This window comes from Eschscholzia californica, unplaced genomic scaffold, assembly GCF_041429995.1.
Source record: "Eschscholzia californica isolate CP2 unplaced genomic scaffold, dmEscCali1.0.p SCAF_3, whole genome shotgun sequence".
Classification (NCBI taxonomy): Eukaryota; Viridiplantae; Streptophyta; class Magnoliopsida; order Ranunculales; family Papaveraceae; genus Eschscholzia; species Eschscholzia californica.
Window position 1 is genome coordinate 38737438 of NW_028238420.1, and position 20642 is coordinate 38758079.

At 35.4% G+C, this 20642-nt stretch overlaps 2 protein-coding genes across 2 annotated transcripts; one reads left to right on the top strand and one right to left on the bottom strand.

Annotated features, from left to right (window-relative positions):
• The first annotated feature begins 858 nt into the window (after positions 1–858).
• BGAL8 (beta-galactosidase 8) lies at positions 859–7300 on the top strand. The gene is made up of 19 exons (XM_086667296.1): positions 859–1352; positions 1449–1544; positions 1699–1811; positions 1913–1979; positions 2065–2157; positions 2278–2421; positions 2514–2602; positions 2760–2865; positions 3018–3105; positions 3267–3385; positions 3901–4065; positions 4401–4603; positions 4685–4794; positions 5050–5159; positions 5268–5381; positions 5700–5801; positions 5908–6116; positions 6216–6552; positions 6888–7300. The coding sequence occupies exons 1-19, from the start codon at positions 1170–1172 to the stop codon at positions 6993–6995; spliced, it is 2556 nt and encodes an 851-aa protein (XP_086523422.1). The 5' UTR covers positions 859–1169; the 3' UTR covers positions 6996–7300.
• A 354-nt stretch (positions 7301–7654) lies between these two features.
• LOC147550123 (rhomboid protein-like protein) lies at positions 7655–10913 on the bottom strand. The gene is made up of 8 exons (XM_086667297.1): positions 10610–10913; positions 9899–10020; positions 9706–9766; positions 9249–9415; positions 8650–8758; positions 8347–8549; positions 8124–8264; positions 7655–8030 (listed from the first exon to the last, which is right to left on the bottom strand). Exons 1-8 carry the CDS (start codon positions 10625–10627, stop codon positions 7928–7930), a joined length of 924 nt encoding a protein of 307 aa, XP_086523423.1. The 5' UTR covers positions 10628–10913; the 3' UTR covers positions 7655–7927.
• Positions 10914–20642: the final 9729 nt, after the last annotated feature.

The window sequence follows — 20642 nt, forward strand, 5'->3', positions numbered from 1 at the left end:
CACAATTCAGATTTATTGCACCGCACTCCCTCTTGATTTAAGCAATAACTTAAAATAGGACCCTTATGTTACTTGATTTACTATCTACACCATGTCTCGAATTATGTTTGGTCCAAGGCCGGAGCTATCTATATATGCATAGTTCAACCTCAACGGATTTTGCAGCAAATTCCATCTAAGACAAAGATTCAACTCAAATGATTTTTGTGTCTCATATTATACACAATTTAGGAAAAACTCTCGCACCATTCAGATCCAGCTGATCTGTGGGATATATAACATTCAAATCACGTGATGAATACTATCTGCAACTACGTAAACATGAACTAATATTTTGATGCTACATATCAATACAACCTTATACATTATATTAAATTGATAAAATTAATAGATATTTGTAATTATTGATTGGTCGATCGTTTCTACTGAATTATTTATTCTCGTAAAAGTTACAAACTAAGTAAAATCGGTAGATGAGTCCCAACAAACTAAAAAGTGCATATATATTTTGTTTGTTTAACTCAAAAAGTGCATATGATAGTAGGTTCAAACTTTTCCCCACCTAAAGGTCAATGCATAGGATTGAATAAAGGATTTCCTGATAATAGTTAAATATTGTAAGGACTTTCTTGTGTTTTCACATGACCAGAGGGATAACCTTTTAATTCAATAAATAAAGAGGACCCCACTCACGAATCCCTAACTTTTTTTTACCGCCAAAGTCAAAAAAATAGGTTCCGCGGGCAATTTGTCTTGTTCAATCAGAGTTCACTCAAGGCGTACGTTAGATTATCAAACCTTCAACAACAAAAATACAAAATGCAGTTATAAAAGGATTAAAAACGAAGAAGATGATGAAGAAGAAGAAGTAGTAGAGAGAGAGAAAGAGAGTAAAAAGTCGTCAGTGTGGTTCGTAGATGATGAATTAGGTTTTAATTTCAGGTAACGTGTACTCACTCACTCACTCCCCTAAAAATACCTGTCTTTTCTTCTCCCATTTTGATTCCGTCATCAAAGTCGCGAAGCAAACCAAAAGCGTCCTATTAAAAATCCTTAAAGCATTATCTTTCTTTCTTTAATTACCTTCAAATACCGAGTTCGCTCTTTCAGAAAACCGACAGAGAAAGAGATTTTAGAGAGAGAAAAGAAAGGGATTTTAGAGAGAGAAAATGAGGTTTCTGAAGGTATACCTCTTTATTAGCGTTCTTCTTTTGGTTGATGGAATTAGTCGGCAATGGTTGTTATCTGTTAATGGCGATACTGTTACTTATGATAATCGAGCATTAGTGATCGACGGTAAACGAAGAGTTCTGATTTCTGGTTCGATTCATTATCCTCGTAGTACTCCTGAGGTGAGTTCACTTTCTCTCTCTCTCTCTCTCTCTCTCTCTCTCTCTACATAATGTACTTGATGTTTCTCTCTCTAATTCCTCTCTCTGTTCATGCAGATGTGGCCGGACTTGATACAGAAATCAAAAGACGGAGGTTTAGATGTTATTGAGACTTACGTTTTCTGGAACTTGCACGAACCTGTTCAAAATCAGGTACTTCTGATCTTCTTCTTTGATCTTTGATCCTTGTTATTTGTCTTGTTTTTGAAGTAATTTGAGTTCAAAATATCTCGATTTTGTTAGAGGATTTTTCTTTTGTTAATTTGAGATTATGAAATTTAGAGGTGTTTGATTAACACTTGAACAGTTTGATTTCGAAGGAAGGAATGATTTGGTTAAGTTCGTGAAGATTGTTAGTGAAGCTGGTCTTTATGTTCATCTTCGTATTGGACCTTATGTTTGTGCTGAATGGAACTATGGGTGAGAAAAATCATAATTACCTAATTTCCGTTCTTTTGATTTAGGTTCTGATTTGTCATTGATCCCGATTTATTGATTTACATTTCTGTTTTTGGAAACAGAGGTTTCCCTCTTTGGTTGCATTTTATCCCTGGGATCAAATTCAGAACTGATAATGAGCCCTTCAAGGTTTTCTTCTTTGCCTCTTCCACTTTCTAACTTTAAGACTGAAATAATGAATTAATGTTTTTTCCCCCAATTTCACTTGTTTCAGAGGGAAATGCAGAGATTCACAGCCAAGATTGTGGATATGATGAAGGAAGAGAAGCTTTTTGCTTCTCAGGGTGGACCTATTATACTATCCCAGGTTGTTAATTGTTACTATTATTTCTTAATCAATTTTTAGAGATGACTTTGTTGTTGAAGATGATTTTACTGTGAAATATCTATCGAAATTGACATTTGATATTGTTTGTTCTCTTGGCAGATTGAAAATGAATATGGAAACATTGATTCAGCATATGGGTCAGCTGCCAAGTCCTATATAAAGTGGTCGGCAGGGATGGCTATATCTTTAGATACAGGGGTACCATGGGTGATGTGCCAACAGGCAGATGCACCTGATCCAATAGTGAGTTCAGTTTTAGTTTCTTTGTTTTTTTTATTGATCAAGACATTTTTTAGGTGTTACCTTTGAAGTATTTTTTTCCCTGATAAATACAGATCAACACTTGCAATGGATTTTACTGTGATCAGTTTACTCCAAATTCTGGCAAGAAACCCAAGATGTGGACTGAAAACTGGACTGGTTGGTAAGGTGTTTGCTATTTTGATTGTAAATACTTTACTTGTCTGGATGACAAAACTCTGTAAATAGTATTTCCTATCTTTTGTTCACGTAACCTCCGAGATTTTCTATTATAGCACTTTTCATGTGTAAGTAACGTTTCCAATGATATGTCGCACTAGGTTCCTTTCATTCGGTGGTGCTGTGCCTTACAGACCTGTTGAGGACATTGCATTTTCTGTAGCTCGCTTTTATCAAAGAGGTGGAACTTTCCAAAATTATTACATGGTACTGAACTTGCATTGGAAGTTTATTCTACTCTCAATCTCAGACAGTATGAATAAATTGTCGTTTGTCATTGTTCTTTTGGGTAACTCCGTTTGTAGAATTCAAAGTAACTATTACTTGATTTATGTTGAAAATGTTGTTTCTCTGAATAGTACCATGGTGGCACAAATTTTGGTCGAACTTCTGGAGGACCTTTGATCGCAACAAGCTATGACTATGATGCTCCAATTGACGAGTATGGTAAGCTTGCAGAAATTCGTTATTTATATTTTCAAGGATGCACTTTGTGTTCGAATTTGCTTTCCACTATGAACCCCGTTTTGACGGATCATGGTTGTGCTGTTTGCGTAATTGAACAATGCCTTGGATTCGAATCAGAATAAATGTTTAATGTATTGCAGGACTTATTAGACAACCAAAGTGGAGTCACCTAAAAGATCTGCATAAGGCCATAAAACTCTGTGAAGAAGCACTGATCACGGCAGATCCAAAATCAATGTCTCTTGGTTCAAATTTGGAGGTAAATTCTCTTCTCTTTTTTGTGATCGACGGTAATTGCTGCTTATCATGAGTTCTGAAATATAATCATTGCACGGCTGCTTTCTCTTAATTGATAAGTAAGAAAGATTTTATGAAGGCTTGTCAGTTTACCGTGTTAGGAGAGGTAATATCATAAATGGGATAGATGAGACAGTAATCAGAGTGTTTTGTTTTTATATATAGTTTCTGAAATTCCCCATACTAGTTCCTTACTTGAGCAAGAATAACAAAAAATCACATTTTTAGTGGACAAACTTGAGCACCCTCCAGTTTATGGTAATATCCAATGAATTGATTACCTTGGGAATATGGCAAAATGAGACTTGGTGACTACAACAATCTTATCCGTCTGTTTGGACATCTCATATATGCATGAGAAAAATGATTTATTTTTGAATTTATGCTTTTACTTCATTTTTGTCATTATTACAGAAGACTTCTAATATTTTGATCTTTTTTTGTTTCCACTCTGACCTAGATCTGCTTCTATCTCAGGCTCATGTCTATAAAACAGATTCAGGGCTATGTGCTGCATTTCTTGCCAATGTGGGCACACAATCTGATGCAACTGTGAATTTTAATGGAAATTCTTATCGGTTACCTGCATGGTCTGTGAGCATCCTCCCTGACTGTAAAAATGTGGTGTTCAATACGGCCAAGGTTTGTTTCAATTACTTTTGATCACTAACGTGATATTAAAGGCTTATCTTCGAAGCTGAGGTTGTGCTAAAATTTACAATTTCAACTCAAACCATCCGTTGACTATTGAGTAGAGTAACAACGGATTTATTTGTATGGTGAATATCTTCCATTTCTCATTTCTTGTCACTAGCCAGTGATGAATATAACCACATTACATATACTTCTTTCCAAATGCGCTGCTAATGAAGCATTGGCTTTTAATTACTAGTTACTAGTGAGATTGCAGCACATAGTTATTCACTCCTTGGTAGCAAATAGCAATGACACCCCATATGACTTTTGTTCCATGACAGATAAACTCCCAAACCGTGAGTCAAAAACTCCGAAGTCAGTCTGATAAGGAAACTGCTGATTCTTCTGGCGGAATCCAGAACAATTGGAGTTCATTTATTGAACCTGTAGGCATATCAACGAGCAATCCTCTGTCCAAACAGGGATTAGTGGAGCAAATAAATACAACAGCTGATGCCAGTGATTACTTGTGGTATTCGTTAAGGTAAATGAACCTACAATTTACAATCCTGCAATACCTTGTAACTTTTAATTGAATAATCGTTACTTGATTATCTTTTGACAGCACTGAAATTCAAGAAGACGAACCACTCTTAAAGGATGGAAGTCAGCCTATTCTTCATGTGCATTCACTTGGTCATGCTCTTAATGTGTTTGTCAATGGGAAGCTTGCAGGTACATATATATGACCCCGTAGGAGATGTAATCTTGGGTTAAATAGTTCTTTATATACACGAATCATGGTCTTCTTATGTTTCCTCTAAAACTTTCTCCAGTCTCGAGCCAATTTTTTTTTTATAAATAACAAGAATTTCTCTAAAGAGTAAAGATTAAAGAATACTTCGTCACTGGGAAACGTACCAGAACAGTTATGCTAAGATGTTAAGTAACTTTTTCTAACTGTGTCTGCTATAATTGGAATTTTTGTAGGTACTGGTAAAGGGAACGGTGGAAATACTATGGTCACCCTCGATATTCCCATTACACTTGTACCAGGGAAGAATAACATCGACCTTCTGAGTGTAACAGTGGGATTGAAGGTCTGTACTGATCTAATGCTACGAGCTTCCCAAATATATTACAAGCCCATCAGCATTTGGAGGTAATCTCTGAAGTCGAATCATCTAATTCGATATTTTTCATTTCAGAACTATGGAGCATTTTATGACTTAGCGGGCGCTGGTGTTACTGGTCCAGTCACATTAAAAGGATTAAAAAATGGAAGCACTATTGATCTATCCTCGTCCCAGTGGAAAAATCAGGTCTGTCTCTTACTACAATTTTCTGTAAACTACTAGGATGAGACTTTAGCTCGATAATACCTCTTTGTTTCAGTATTTTTGTCTTCGAATGATCAAAAAAATGAAAACTGATGACGACGGATTGTTATGCAAAGCGATCTACCAATTCATTTGATCAAATTGCATACTCGAATTGTAGAAATATTGCCATCTCCTAAGGTTTCAACTTTTGAGCTTAGGAAATCAGTCTTCTTTCACATTGCTTTTTAAGTCAGAGGATTAAGAAAGCAAAAGAATTTTGTCTCTTATTCTTCTGTATCTTTTGATTTGGATGTACAGATTGGACTGAAAGGTGTAGATTTAGATTTGCCTGGTGGAAGTTCTTCAGACTGGGATTCAGATTCTACTTTGCCCAAAAATCAACCTTTGACATGGTACAAGGTAAATAACTGCTTCATTTTATGTCATACTTTTTATTTTACCTTGGGATAAACTTCAACCAAAACCAGAAATGAGGAGTTACTAATATCGTCACGGTGTTCTCCAGACTAGCTTCGATCCACCAGGAGGAAGCGACCCAATTGCTCTAGATTTTACAGGGATGGGGAAGGGTGAGGCATGGGTAAACGGCCAGAGCATCGGTCGTTTCTGGCCAACATATAATGCTCCACAGAGTGGTTGCAGTTCTTGCAACTTCAGAGGATCTTATAGTTCAAGCAAATGCCTTAAGAACTGTGGAAAGCCATCTCAGACATTGTGAGAACATGCCTTTAATATCATTTAGTATCTGCGCAATAATGACAATTTTCTCAATGATTTTGGATTCTGAATTATGACTATTATCGACGGTCACAGATATCATGTCCCACGGTCATGGGTCAAACCGACCGACAACACATTGGTATTATTCGACGAGATAGGCGGCGATCCGACTAAGATATCCTTCACTACTAGACGAGCAGATACCTTATGTTCTCATGTGTCGGAATCCCACCCACCTCCTGTAGATACCTGGAGTTCAGATATGAAGACAGGAGGGAGATCTCCACCGGTTCTTCAGCTTGAATGCCCGTCCACTGATCAAATCATCTCGTCGATAAGATTTGCGAGTTTTGGAACTCCAAGAGGAGCTTGTGGTACTTACAACCATGGTGTATGCAACAGCAAAGGAGCTCTTACCATTGTGAAGGAGGTAACTACCTCTATCTTTCTTTTATAGTTTATCACGAAAAACCAGAGAAGAACGATAGAAATAACTGATCACAGACAAAGAACACAAGAGATAACATCGTTCAATCCTAAACACCTAATCCATGGAAAACAATTTTCAAGGCCATCTTACAAAAACTTCTTAACAACCCTAAAACTCAACACCTCTTTCTCACTAAACCGAAAAACATAATATCACCCCATACATTGTGACCTCGTTAAAGACATACTTGAAAATGAGAAACAACTTATATACTCTGATACAAGAATTGAACATTGTGTTAGAATTATGACTATAAAAAATGATATTTTTGACAGGCTTGTGTTGGATCAAGGAGTTGTCAAGTTGAAGTATCGATCGATACATTGGGAGATCCTTGTCGGGGAGTTTCAAAGAGTCTAGCAGTAGAAGCTACCTGTACATGAGTTCATATTGCTGGTTAGGTTTTACCACAGGGTTTTGCAAGCAAAGCAAGGCATGCCCTAAATATAAGTAAAATAAGTTCATCAGATAGTCAAGTATATAATATAATCCATGTACCCATATAAAAAAAGGTATATGGTTAGTGCTGAAGTCTGGAATATTTTACCAGACCAATGTTCAAATAACAAGCAAAATAGTTACTCTTATGACGCAAAAATTTATTGTTTTTTTCTTTTTTTTTTGAGAATAAAAATTTATTGTTATAACGAATATTCTACACAGAAGGTTTATTGTTGAAGAACAAAAAGATAACTGTAAAATAGTTAAAATTGTGAAGGAATGGCATCGATTCCGTTTTTGTATTATTACCAAAGAATGGACGAAATAAGGGTTGCAACAGTCACCTAACAAAAAACAGAACTTTTCCTTGAATAAACGACCGTGAACAAGTCACAGTGCTAAGTGTACAAAGAATCTCAGACAAGATTCTTGACAAAATTCTAAAAGAACGGTACGGATCAAAGTCACTTTAAAAAACTTTGATCAACTTTTATCTTTGAATGAAAATGAGTCATTAAGTCGAGAATTTTGTCAAAAATTTTGTACGTGTAGCACTCCCGTATCCACAACTCTCAAAATGTTCTAATTTTTCTCTTATAAGTTTGCGGAATACAAGCTAGAATATTCTATTTCATAATTTGTATATGTTTTGCATGAAAGGAGAAAAAACCAAAATAAAGAAAAATATGGAAAAATAATGTCACAAACAAATTCTTCGAAAGGTTAATACTATTCTATGAAATTCAAGTTCATGGCACACCAAAAATTAGAGCTCTAATCCTGAGTCTGAAACATGTATCAAGAAACTGCAAAAACCTTCTGATATGATTGAACTTTGCGGTTTAAGGGTAAAGTTTAACTTCCAGCAGAGCTTTCAAACGTTCTCGGATGCATCTTTATGTGAAACATCTTCTTTACCACCCACAGCTAATCCATCTGCTGCTAGTCTTTCTTCGAGAGCTCTCGCTCCCTTCTCTCTGCAAATCAGAACAAAAATAAAGTTAAATGCAACCTTAAGTCATCCCCCACATAGGTATCTACAAAAAAATTGCGTAGCTATTAAATATTACCTTCTTCTCGATGCATCAGCTGGGACGGAACCAGGTAGGTCGGTACTTCCTAATGTATATCCATCTTTGGCATCGGTAGCAACTTGGGATCCTCCACAGAGCATTCGGTCGAAGAGCGAACCAATGGGATCAATAACAGGTCTGCCACACCAACGGCAGAAAAATTTTCCAGTAAGAACTCGAGAATAAATAAACCCAGTATTTGAAGAGAACAACTCATTACCTCAGAAAAACAGGGAAGAACGAGGAGAAGGAGAATTCATCACTTGGGTCGCCTCTAAGGCTGGTTTCTGGCTTCTTTTGAAGATATCGCAAGTAAATCCAACTTGTATATGTGCCGAATATTAAGGTCGGAAGGTATGAGACCGAGTCTTCTGTAAAGAAGCTCGCAACTATGCAAGGAAGTAACAAGAGGGATGGCAACCACTGGACGGTGTTGAATAGTGGAGTACCAATTAGTTCCTTTCCAATAGCTAAAATTGTCAAACAGTAAATAACAGGGTATGCAAGAGAAGGAAAATAAAACCTTCGCTTTTATCTTCAGGGGAGGAAACAGTTCCTGATCAGGTACAATTTGCTTGACACCAACTAAGAACCCAAGAAGGATACCGTGGAAACCAGAAAGTGGTGTATAACTTCATTAAAGAACAAGAATAAGACAAGTCAGAAAGTTGGAAGTGTTGGTCCTTCTAAAAAAAGCAACCGAGTAATACAAGTAAGACAGTTTGAATTTGATGTGGCCAAAGAGTTTTCACCTCTTCCTGGCAACCTGTAACCTTTTACTGCTACCCCAATAAAGTAAAAACTAAAAAATCTAGGCACTACTTGGAAACATTTCCGAAATAACTATTTATCTAAAATTAGTTAAGATCTATATGCCTAATATGCATCCGAGTCTCAGACAATGTTTTTTTTTTTAATTGAGTCTCAGGCAATGTTATTCAACAGGTTCGTGAGATTTTACAAGATAGTAAAGTACAAAATCAAGTTGTAGGATTCATATAATCCAGTGATTGCAACAAAATACATTTGAAGTTAATAGATGCCAGATTGCAATCAAAAGCGATTAGTAAAATAGTATAAACCCTCAACCATCAGATTTTTTTTGTAGAACGAAGTACTTACAGGTACTTCTCTTGGGTCGTTATGTAGTATAAGGCAATTGTTGTGGCGAAGACGCAAACATAAGTTAGAAAGTTAACCACAATGATGAACTTCAAGAACTCTTTGGAACCCCATATAGGTTCAAGCAACCTCCCAATGAAGAGAAGACCGAGTATGCTAATAACCACCTGTTAGAAAGCGCATAATCAGAACTTTCATATTGGAAGCAATGAGTTAAATTTCAAAATGTTCGGCCGAAATATTTCCATTTCGAAATTCAAAATTTCCACCAAATCAGAAATTTAATTACTTTCTCTTAACAATGCATTATCAAGGAATTCAATTTCGAAATATTTCGGCCTAAATGACCGAAATATTTCCATTTTCACGCTTACGGAAATTTCCACCGAAATTTAATTACTTTCTCTTAACGATCCACAAACAGTAAAAATGTTTACTAAGCAAAAGGAAACTGAACCTGGATAATTGATTGCTCTATGTAACCAGATGTTATAAGGTTCCAAGCAAAAGGGATTGTCCTACAAAATCAAATAAGAAGGTAGCAGTAAATTGAATAAGTACCTCATGGAAACCAGACAGTAGAGAGACCCATATTATGGAAAACCACATCTGGTCAAAGTATTATAGATATTCATGGTAAGAATAAGAACCTTGCGGGGATAAGGGCGACATAAGGGACAATGAAAGGGAAAATCTGGACGATAGCAGAGCCACCAACAAGTACTACAGCAAGACCCTTGCACAGACGAGTAAATCCAGAATTGCCCTGCCACTAAAAGCTACAAAAAAACAATCTGAGTTCACCTTATTAAAAACATGGAATTCACAAAACCAGCAGCACCGGACGTGCAAAATGAAAGTAGCATTTCAATCACATAGAGTAGAGCTAAGGGAAATTTCGATGTGGAAAATAGACAAATCAGATTGGGATTTTGCCCTGCAATTCATGGGTTCAGGATCCAGTACCTAACTACTAATTGTCATGTGAGAATCTGGCACTACAATTATCCATTTGGTTCAAGAAGATAGTGTATGCATTTAGGAACATTTTCCCAATAAAAATACAAAATGGGCAAGGAAACATAACAACAATAAAAAAACAAACAAACATAACCAAAGCCCTAGTTTCCTTCTAATTTAGATTAGATTACTCAGTTTTCTAATTAATATTTACGATCTAGTGATCCATCCTCATCAATTTCATGAATATAAAACCACATCGATGTTTAAAAGTGAGAGAGACAGAAAAGGAAGAACAGATCGTACTCATGGAATTACAAAATAAACCCTAAGCAAGATACTTAGGACTGAATCTATAGATTCTAAATGAAGAGAGAGAGAGAGAAGAAGATCAGACTTACGAGAGCTTGAGAACTCATTCTGAGAAGTACTCGAAATGCCTCCTCGATCAGATTTGATTTTACTTTCTCTCTCTCTAACTCGTGAAGTCAAAAACTCGAAATGAGAGAAGGTCCGATCCTCTTCAGATCTTCCTTTTTGGGGGAGGGTTTGAGTAAGTCGCGCGTTTTTCTATGATGGTGAGATCTATTTCATTACCAACAAGTGGAGTACTTTACTTGCGAGGAGGATACGTTCTTCTTTTCTTCTATGCGAAAATTCCATTTTGGCTCCCTTACCATCACCAACTCATTAAAATAACCCATTACTCAATTTTAATATAGTTGATATATTTTTTTTTTTTTTTTGAGTAAAACCAGATTTTCATTCATAGTAGGATATCAATCCATAACATTACATGATTTGAGAAATTTAACTCCTTTGAGAACAACATGAGAGTTACATAAGTAAAATATTACACAGAACTTTCGAACGTAAAGTGTCTCATGAAGGAAAAAGAGTAACACGACAGAAACTAAATGACAAGTCCCTAAAGGTCATAAAATGAAAAGATCATCACCACCACCACCACCACCACCACTATCGTATTCTCCCCTTAGCACTTCTACTTCAGACCTACCATCACCACCACCACCACTATTGTATTCTCTATTTTCGTATTTTTCTCTCTCTCTTTTGCTCTCTCTTTCGTCTCTCTTTTGTTAATATCAAGAGGATGCTGGGTAAGCCTCCACTTCGTCATCTTCATCTTTTAGCAGATGTGATTTGTTAACAGAGAGGAAAGATGAGAGAGAAGGGGTAGAGAGGGAACGAGGGAGAGGAAGAAGAGAGAAAATGATGTAGTGAACATCAATTGTTAAAGTTATTAACACAAAGATTGAAATGAGGCCATTTAGGGAGTTAGTTATCTTTAGGAGACTATTATGGGGAGTAAATCATCTTTATGGTCCAAAAAAACGAAAAGAAATCACACATAATGGTTTCAAACAATAAAAATGACTAATTTTATGTTAATTAACTTAAGATTAGGAAGTTAATTCCGTATTAGATCGTTCACCACTCTTTAGTATAGTGGTTGGCCACTCCCTCTTAATTCCATGAGGTCTTGGGATCGCGTATCACCAAAAGTAGTTTATCATCAAGATTATCTCATGTAGTTTAGACAATAAATAAAGTAAAGGTAGGAATAGATGGACTTTAATTTGCGGTTATAGTACACATTCAGATTCATGATGTATTGCATATTATAATCATGATATATCTATGACATTCAAATGTAATGACTCTTAGAATCCAATCTAAATTTTTTTTTAGATCCAAACTTCGGGGAATTAAAACTTAAGCCCCAAATTTTATCTAATTGACTAATTTTTCCCTAATATTATTAACTTCGTTAGTAGGTCATTTAATAATTTTATTATTTCCAGCTTTATCATTTTGTCAGTCTTGCACTTCTTTGGTTCCTTTTTCATACGCCTCTCTTGTTTTTTACTCTTCATCTTTTCTTCGTAGTGTCATAACAGAAAAGGAGCAATAAAGAATAACTAATTAGAGACGAATTAAATGAAGAGGGTAAGAGAGAATAAAAGAAATAATTTTTGAGTTCTTAGTAAAAAAAATCTACACCTAAACACATATTTAGTCCACCCTAATATTAATATAGGGTTTTAAGCCAAAATAATAATTATAATAGGTATCTAGTCCAAATGGACCAATCTCTACAGAAAAAAACAGATCTCTATGATTTCTATTTAATCATAATACCCATTATAACATATAAAAAAACTCACTTTTGAAAACCAGCCCCCAAAATTCTCTTTTATTTTTTCCTCAGATTTTCTGTCTCCAATCTTCTATCCCATAACCGAAACCCTGTTTATTTCTCTCTCTATAACTAAAAACCTTCTTCCATAACTGAATGGAGAAACTTTCTTCCAAGACCTAGTAGTGAAGACGACGACCACCACCAAAAACCACCATCGTTTTTCCATCAAGGTTTCTATATTATTTTATTAAGATTTTTTCGATTGATTTCATACTTACTATCTGTTTCGCAATATACACGTTATTCAGTATAAATTACGTATATTTCATACAATAAAACACATTTAGTATAGTTAAGGTATGTCTAGATGTCAAAGTTACGGTGTGTTTTTCTATTTATTGATTCTTGTTTTGTTTCATAAATAACATGTTATTTCTTGTTAAAGTTTCATATTTCATTTCTTTTTTTTTGTATGTGTCGTACATAACACATTATGTATCAACAATGTTTATTCTATATGTGGGTAACATGGTCCAAAAGGGAAAAAGACTAAAATCCTTTTTTCTGAGAAGATTGAACCTTCATCACTTTTTGGATTTTATTTTGGGCCCAAAACTCATGGACCCTAAAAAAAATTAAGAGAAGGAAAATCTTTCTTGCTGACTCCAAAATTAATGAGAAAGAGGAGACATGCTGACTGACTCGGGAAGGAGATATGACCTCTCTCTGAACCAGACTTGTCTGCTCTTCGAGTAGGCTGACTCCCACATTGATGACAAGGAGTGAAAAAAAATCTTACAACCTTAAAAGATTACAAAATTGATACGGTGTCGTAGCAAAGTAAGATGTACTTTCTTCCATCAAGAACTGAACTAATAAAACTCTCTACTTCTTTCATGGTAATTTCATTAGTAAATGCATCAAATTTCTCTTTCCAGTGCTAATCCACTAAAGACGATTGAAAAAAAAATACTAGAAAGAAGATGAAGCAATGTAACATGCTGCAGAAGAAGGTACGCGATAAAATAGAGAATTTGGTGAAGAGAAGAGAAGTGGTGGGATTTATATAGATGGGAGACCAAGGTTATCCTATTTGATGAGAATTAGGAAGGTTTCAACCGGAATTGAGTAATTAAATGTCGCAATTACAGAGCATCCAAAATAGTCTGTGGAGAATAAAGACTTAGTCAATCAAGATTGACTAAGATTATTAATATCAGATCTTTACTCGTATTTTGTTACAGAACTTTTTACTGTTTCATTGGGCGCAATAACAAAAGAGAGTAACTAAAATATATACTTTTGATGCTTATTTTAGTTTGGGTTGGCGAGAAGTGGTTTTTAGTTAATTTCCATTGTTTTATAAAATAGTTTTAGATTAGAGTTTGTGATTGTATTATAAATTTATTAATAACTTTTAAGTTAATGAAACTTATCTTGCTAGGGCAAATCTTAAAATATCTGTAAAAGCTCTTTGCAGAGCAGATCTCTTTCACTATTTACTCTTTTTCTGTAAATAAAATTTTGTCATTTACAATCACTTAAGGAATAAGATGAAAATTTTTAAGGGACCATATTGATGTCAAGTGATACATTTCATTATAGATCAAGAGGATATCTTATTCTTATTCTTCTTCATCTTTAAGATCCACCACCAATACCACCACCACCACAACCACCACCACCACCACCACCACCACTACCAATCACCTACCACCACCAACACTACCAACCACCAACCACCAACCACCTACCACCTACCACCACCAATCACTAAAGCTAAAAGCATCCGTTAGGAAGTTTATTTTGTTATGATAATAGATGAAGTTGACCTTGATGTTGAAGGAGTTCCATTAATGGGATGTTAACATTCATCAATCAAAATACCAAGAATCTTTGACTCATATTACAACCGTGAAAGTATTTTTTTAGAGGAAAGGTAAATTTTTTCAAAAAAGAAAAGAGGGATGATTCATTGAGCTCGAGCTCACACGGTGATTTGTGAGCTCGAGCTCCACAGCCGTTTATTTGTTAGTTTGAGGTCCACTAGCCGCCGATCTCCAAATGCCCTTAAAAGGTACAGTTGTACTTTCCTCAAAATAAGGAGTGGTTAAATCCAGTAACTAATAAACCCCTATCTATACTTAAAATTACAAAAATACCACAGAAAATCAAATCTTCTTGGGTTTTCTCCTTCAAGTCTTCTTCAGCCAAATTAAGTGTTCAATCATCATCGCCATTTTCTTCCTTCTTTGCTATAAGCATAAGGACAATCTTTCACTTTCTCTTACATATTGGGTTTTTCTTTAAGCAATTTTTTTCTCTTATTCACTTATTTGATTGTTGGTTCTAGTTAAAGGTTAAGTTGTACCCTATATATGAAATCTCTTGTAGTTCTCCAAGTTCAATGATTCACACATTCAAATCGAAGTTCCGTACCACTTTATCATTCAAAATTGTTGTCATGTTCGAGTTTAATCTTTTCTATTAGAAGACAAATCGAAAGGTCGATCAATGTCAAAATTCATGAATGAAATTCTTCCCTCAAATCCGACCAAAATGAACTTTTTCTATCGAATCTAACAAGGGTCTTGTTTTAGTTAATCAACATGTGTTTGAAATATGGAAAAGAATCGTCCTTTGCAAAATTTCTACACTTATGTACAAATTTCATAGATCAAAAGTGCTGATATCTTTTTAGTTTCAGATAAAGAAGTTTTGGAGAGAGAAAGAGAAAGAGAAGATCCGAATTGCCTTTAAAAATCAAAGGTCATTTGTGTCTTTTAAAATATGTGAGATTTCTACTTCCTTATATCAAGGGAATTACAACTGTGAGGGCTAATCTATCAAAATCAACGGCTGTGGAGCTCGAGCTCACAATTCACCGTGTGAGCTCGAGCTCAATGAATCATCCCTCGAAAGGAGAATAGATGTCTAGGTCAAAAGCATTTTCTTTTGTCAAAGAACAAAGATTTTGGTCTATAAATACTTATAAGGATGAAGATTTTCGGTCACAAAGAAAAAAGATGACAAAATTAACGGCAGCTAAAAAAGACTCATTTTTTACCGAATATTGACAAACAATGATCATATTCTACATTGTTGATCAACCGAAAAAGAGATAAAATTTTGGCAATATAGACCGAAATGTATCATCTTCTACAACATTTATCTACCGAAAAACTATCATCTTACTTAAAATAAAAACTAAACCTCAAATCTTCTCTGATTTTCTTTCTCTAATCCATGAACTAAACCTCAAATTTGTAAGAAAATAACAACAAAAAGTCTTTAATTTGTGTTGTACCACCAACAACTGTCGGCATCTATTGCATTGACGTAAGAAATTGTGACAATAACTTTTTTCTTCGACCATGTTTGTTTGCCCTTTAAGATTTTTCTTTCTTGAGCGACAATACGAGCGTAACAGTCGGATTTGTTACAGTAGTAACAAATTACCTTCTTGTTGTCCTTAGGTGTTTGTTTCTTAAAACTTTTTATATTTCCCAAGCTTTAGAGAATCTCTATCAGATTTTTCTTCTTCAACCACATTAGCCTTAGATGGATAATCAGTTTGGGTCTCATTTAATTCTCGAATACGAGAATCTTCTTCAATACGAAGATGATGTTGTAGAGAATCTAAAGAATAATTTTCTTCGTCACGCTTGAGTTTCTTCTTCTAGTAGCTCCAAGAAGGGGGTAGCAGAAATGATAACTAACCCCACAAAAAATGTTTCCACAAGAGAGATACCAACGTTTTTAAGGTTGCAAACAATAAGTAATAACTCATTAACTTGAGTCATGACAAACATATTGTTAACCATCTTAAAATCCAAAAAATTACCAATTAATTTTTTTTATTACTTGCCTCTTCAATGCGGTATTTGTTGTCCAGTGCTTCCAATAATGCTTTGGCAGAATCAATTGAACAATGAGCATTGTTCAATTGGAGGTGAGATCTCTATTTTTCATTCATGATGTTCTTGGAGGTGAGATTACATTAGTTTATAGGCTCAATACAAAACTAATTTGAGTAACATAATAAAGTTATAGAATCTTGCCTAAACTGTTATATTCTAATCCAAGACTATGAAGGAAACATATATCCTTCAAATCTTCTCCAACAACACTCCCCCTCAAGTTGGTGCGTAGATGTCAATAGAGCCCAACTTGAACAGTATCTCTTGAAACTTTTTAGCAGATAGTCCCTTTGTAAAAATATCTGCTAGTTGTTGATCAGTACGAACAAATGGAGTACATATAACATTAGCCTTTATATTGTCCCGAACAAAGTGGCAATCCACTTCAATGTGTTTCGTTCTTTCATGGAAAATCGGGTTGGAGGCAATATGCATAGCAGCTTGGTTATCACAAAACATCTTAGTGGGTTGAGACGAAGGAAAACCTAGTTCTTGTAGCAAAGCTCGAAGCCATATAATCTCAGAAGTAGTTGATGCCATGGCACGATATTCTGCTTCAGCACTAGATCGAGCGACAACATTTTATTTCTTACTTTTCCAGGTAACCATATTTCCTCCAACAAAGGTGCAATGTCCTGTTGTTGATTTTCGATCAACTGGACAACCAGCCCAATCAGCATCAGAATATGCTGAAATACAATGTCCAGAATCATTATCATTTTTTCGCATCAATATTCCTCTTCCTGGTGATCCTTTTAGATACTGCAAAATCCTCGTCGCTGCATTCATATGATTAGAAGTCGGGGAATGCATAAATCGACTTATTAGACTCACTGCATAAGATATGTCAGGTCGAGTAATGGTAAGATAAATTAATTTACCAACTAACCTTTGAAATTGACCAATATCTAGTAGTGGTTCACCTTTGTTGTCAATTTTACCACCACTTTCAATTGGAGTATCAGCTGGTTTTACTCCCATTTTTCCTGTCTCTCTTAACAAATCTAAAACATACTTTCTTTGATTTAGAAAAATCCCTTTTTTTGAGTAAGCAACTTCAATACCCAAGAAATATTTTAATATTCCTAAGTCTTTGATAGCAAACCTCTTGTGAAGCATATCTTTAAGATTTTTGATTTCATGTTGGTCGTCACCTGTAATAACTAGATCATCAACATAAACCAACACAACCGTAATTCCAGAGGTACCTCTTTTTATAAACCAAGATGGATCTGCTGAGCTCCTTTCCAACCCGTCCTTCATAAGAACATAACTCAACTCGGAGTACCATGCACGAGGTGACTGTTTAAGCCCGTATATTGCCTTTTTCAATCTGCATACTAGATTAATATTGCCTTCTTCAGGATGGCCAGGTGGTATACTCATGTAGACTTCTTCATCAAGATTACCATGCAAGAATGCATTTTTAACGTCCATTTGAAATAACTTCCAATCTTTGTTAGCCGCAAGGGACATAAGAACTCTAAATGTGTTCATTTTGGCCACTGGAGCAAAAGTTTCTTTGTAATCTTCTCCATAGGTTTGTGTGAATCCCTTAGCAACCAATCTCGCCTTGTGTCGTTCGATACTTCCATCACTTTTATATTTAGTTTTATACACCCAACCGTTTTCTTTCCGTGTGGCAACTTTACAAGCTCCCACGTCTTGTTTTCATCTAAAGCTTGCAACTCTTCTTTCATAGCCATCATCCAAATTGGATTGGACTGGGCTTCTGTAAAATTTCTTGGCTCTTGATCACTTGATATTGCACTTAAAAAAACAGAATGTGAAGGAGCAACATTATCATAAGTCAAATGGGCCTCCAAAGGGTAAGCAACAGCATGGTATGTGAAGAAATCTTTCATTTTTTCTAGCGGTCTTATCTCTCTAGCAGACCTTCTTAATACTGGAACTGTTTCATTTTGAGGAGGTATTATTTGTTCTTCTAACAATTCATCAGGATCATTATTGGTGGGAGTTGGTATTGGTTGATCTGTTGATTCAACAAGTTCAACATCATTGCTGGAGGCATTGCCAATATTAGGAAGTGGAATGGGATCTTCAACAGGAAGTGGTACCATATCAGCCATATACTCCCCCTGGGACCGATTCCCAGACTCAGATTGAAAATAAGCTTGATCTTCATCAAATAAAACATCCCGAGAGATTATAAGTTTTTTGGTTGTTAGGTTATAACATACATACCCCTTTTCTGTGGAAAAATATCCAAAGAAAACACATTTAGTGGATCTAGCATCAAACTTGTCCCGATTTTGTGTTTGTTGATGAACATAACACACACATCCGAATACCCGAAGATGAGAGATATCAGGTTTATGCCCTTTTAGAACTTCTAACGGAGACTTAAAATTAATAACTCGGCTAGGAAGCCTATTGATCAAATATGTTGCAGTTAACACACTATGGGACCAATACCTTTTTGGAACGTTCATTTGTATCATGAGAGCACGAGTAGTTTCCAGCACATGTCTATTTTTGCGTTCTGAAACACCGTTTTGTTGTGGTGTGCCAACACAACTCGTTTGATGTATAATACCCTGATTGCGGAGATAGTGAGGAAGTAAACCTTTAACATACTCTGTACCATTGTCAGACCTAAAATATTTAATTTTAGCATCAAACTGAGTTTTCACCATGTTATAAAAATCTAAGAAAACAGAATAAACATCACTCTTAGATTTCAGTAAAAATAACCATGTTGCCCGAGAACAATCATCAATAAATAACACAAAATATCTATAACCATCATATGAATCAACTGGAGCTGGACCCCATAAATCTGAATGAACTAACTCAAAGGGCATAGTAGTTTTAGATATAGAAACATTAAATGGTAAACGAGTTTGTTTGGAAAATTGACAAACATCACAAATACTGGGTTCATTTGAAATAGTAGGGAAAATATTAGATAAAACACGACTAGAAGGATGCCCAAGACGCTTATGAAGAATAGAAGTTGAGACAAGATTTGTTGCATGACACGTCTTGTCCATGGAACTTAATAAGTATAAGCCATTTGAATAAACTCCTTTACCAATCATCAAGTTCGTCTTTCGATCCTGAAAGATGACGGAAGAAGGTGTAAAAATAACATTACAATTTAGAGAATTCGTGATCTTCCTAACGGATAGAAGTTGAACAGGAAACGATGGGACAACAAGTGCCTCAGAGGGAGGGCAATTTGAGAAAAAATAAACTTTTCCACTGCCTAAAACATGAACTGTACTTCCATTAGCCACAACAACATTATGCATATTAGATTTAGAAGAAAAATCATTTATAGACGAAGGATTGTTAGTCATGTGATCAGTAGCTCCAGAATCAACAATCCATATATTAAATTTTGAATCAAATGAAGTAAGAAAGGCATGAAGTATGAGTAGAGGTGGAAGGTTTTTGTTCAGATGAGACAGACTTACTCATTTGTTCGAAAAGATGACTCATTTGATTAATAGTAGCTGTGTCAGCTATATTTGCACGGTCAGTTTTACCCATTTGCTGAAGCAATTGACTTAGCTGGTTCAAGGTAATTGAAGTATCAGCAACTGCTGCACGATCGATCTTACCTTTCTCAAAATTTGATTTCAGATGAGGATGCAATTCCCAACATCGATGCTTTGTGTGCCCAGTTTTACCACAATAATCACAATTATATGTTTCACGTCGTCCTTTATTTCTATAATTTTTGCCTCTTCCACTACTAAAATATTTCCCTTTTTCTTCCTTCTCAACCATGAGAGCATTCGATTCAGGAATATCAGAAACACCCTTCAAATTCATAGCCTTCTTTCGAGTTTCTTCACGTTGAATAGTAGCACAAACATTAGATAAAGTGGGCAAAACGGAACTCATGAGGATATTGCTTTTTAAGGACTCGTGTTCTGGCTTCAAACTATTAAGAAGTGTAAAAATTTTATCTTCCTCTGCCCTTTGTAAAAGAATCTTTGCGTCAGTTGTATGTGGCCGATATAACTCAAGTTCATCCCACATTCGCTTTAGCGTACCGAGATGTTCGGTAAAGGATTTTTCCCCTTGCTCTATTTTAGCAATTTCAGATTTAAGTTCAAAAATACGTGTTGCATTATTTTGATGACCATATAAATCAGCCACAGATTTCCATAAATCCTTTGCAGATTCGGAAAATGAAAATATTTCACTAATATCCGGTACCATTGAGTTCAAAAGCCATGATCTAACAAGTTGATCATTAGCAATCCAATCGTCATAATTAGGGTCTGTTAGATCAGGACATTTAGCATTACTATCAATGAAACTAGTCTTCCTTTTTCCACCAAGGGCTAGCATTACTTATTGATATGGAGTGAAATG

What these genes read in the sequence shown, in the direction of transcription:
- BGAL8 (XM_086667296.1), top strand. Translation starts at nt 1,170, where the DNA reads ATGAGGTTTCTGAAGGTATACCTCTTTATTAGCGTTCTTCTTTTGGTT. An exon ending in TACTTGTGGTATTCGTTAAG is followed by an intron (nt 4,604 to 4,684) that starts GTAAATGAACCT and finishes ATCTTTTGACAG; the next exon opens with CACTGAAATTCAAGAAGACG. An exon ending in CTCTTACCATTGTGAAGGAG is followed by an intron (nt 6,553 to 6,887) that starts GTAACTACCTCT and finishes TATTTTTGACAG; the next exon opens with GCTTGTGTTGGATCAAGGAG.
- LOC147550123 (XM_086667297.1), bottom strand. An exon ending in TTCTTCCCTGTTTTTCTGAG is followed by an intron (nt 8,265 to 8,346) that starts GTAATGAGTTGT and finishes TTGGTGTGGCAG; the next exon opens with ACCTGTTATTGATCCCATTG. An exon ending in GCTGATGCATCGAGAAGAAG is followed by an intron (nt 8,031 to 8,123) that starts GTAATATTTAAT and finishes TCTGATTTGCAG; the next exon opens with AGAGAAGGGAGCGAGAGCTC.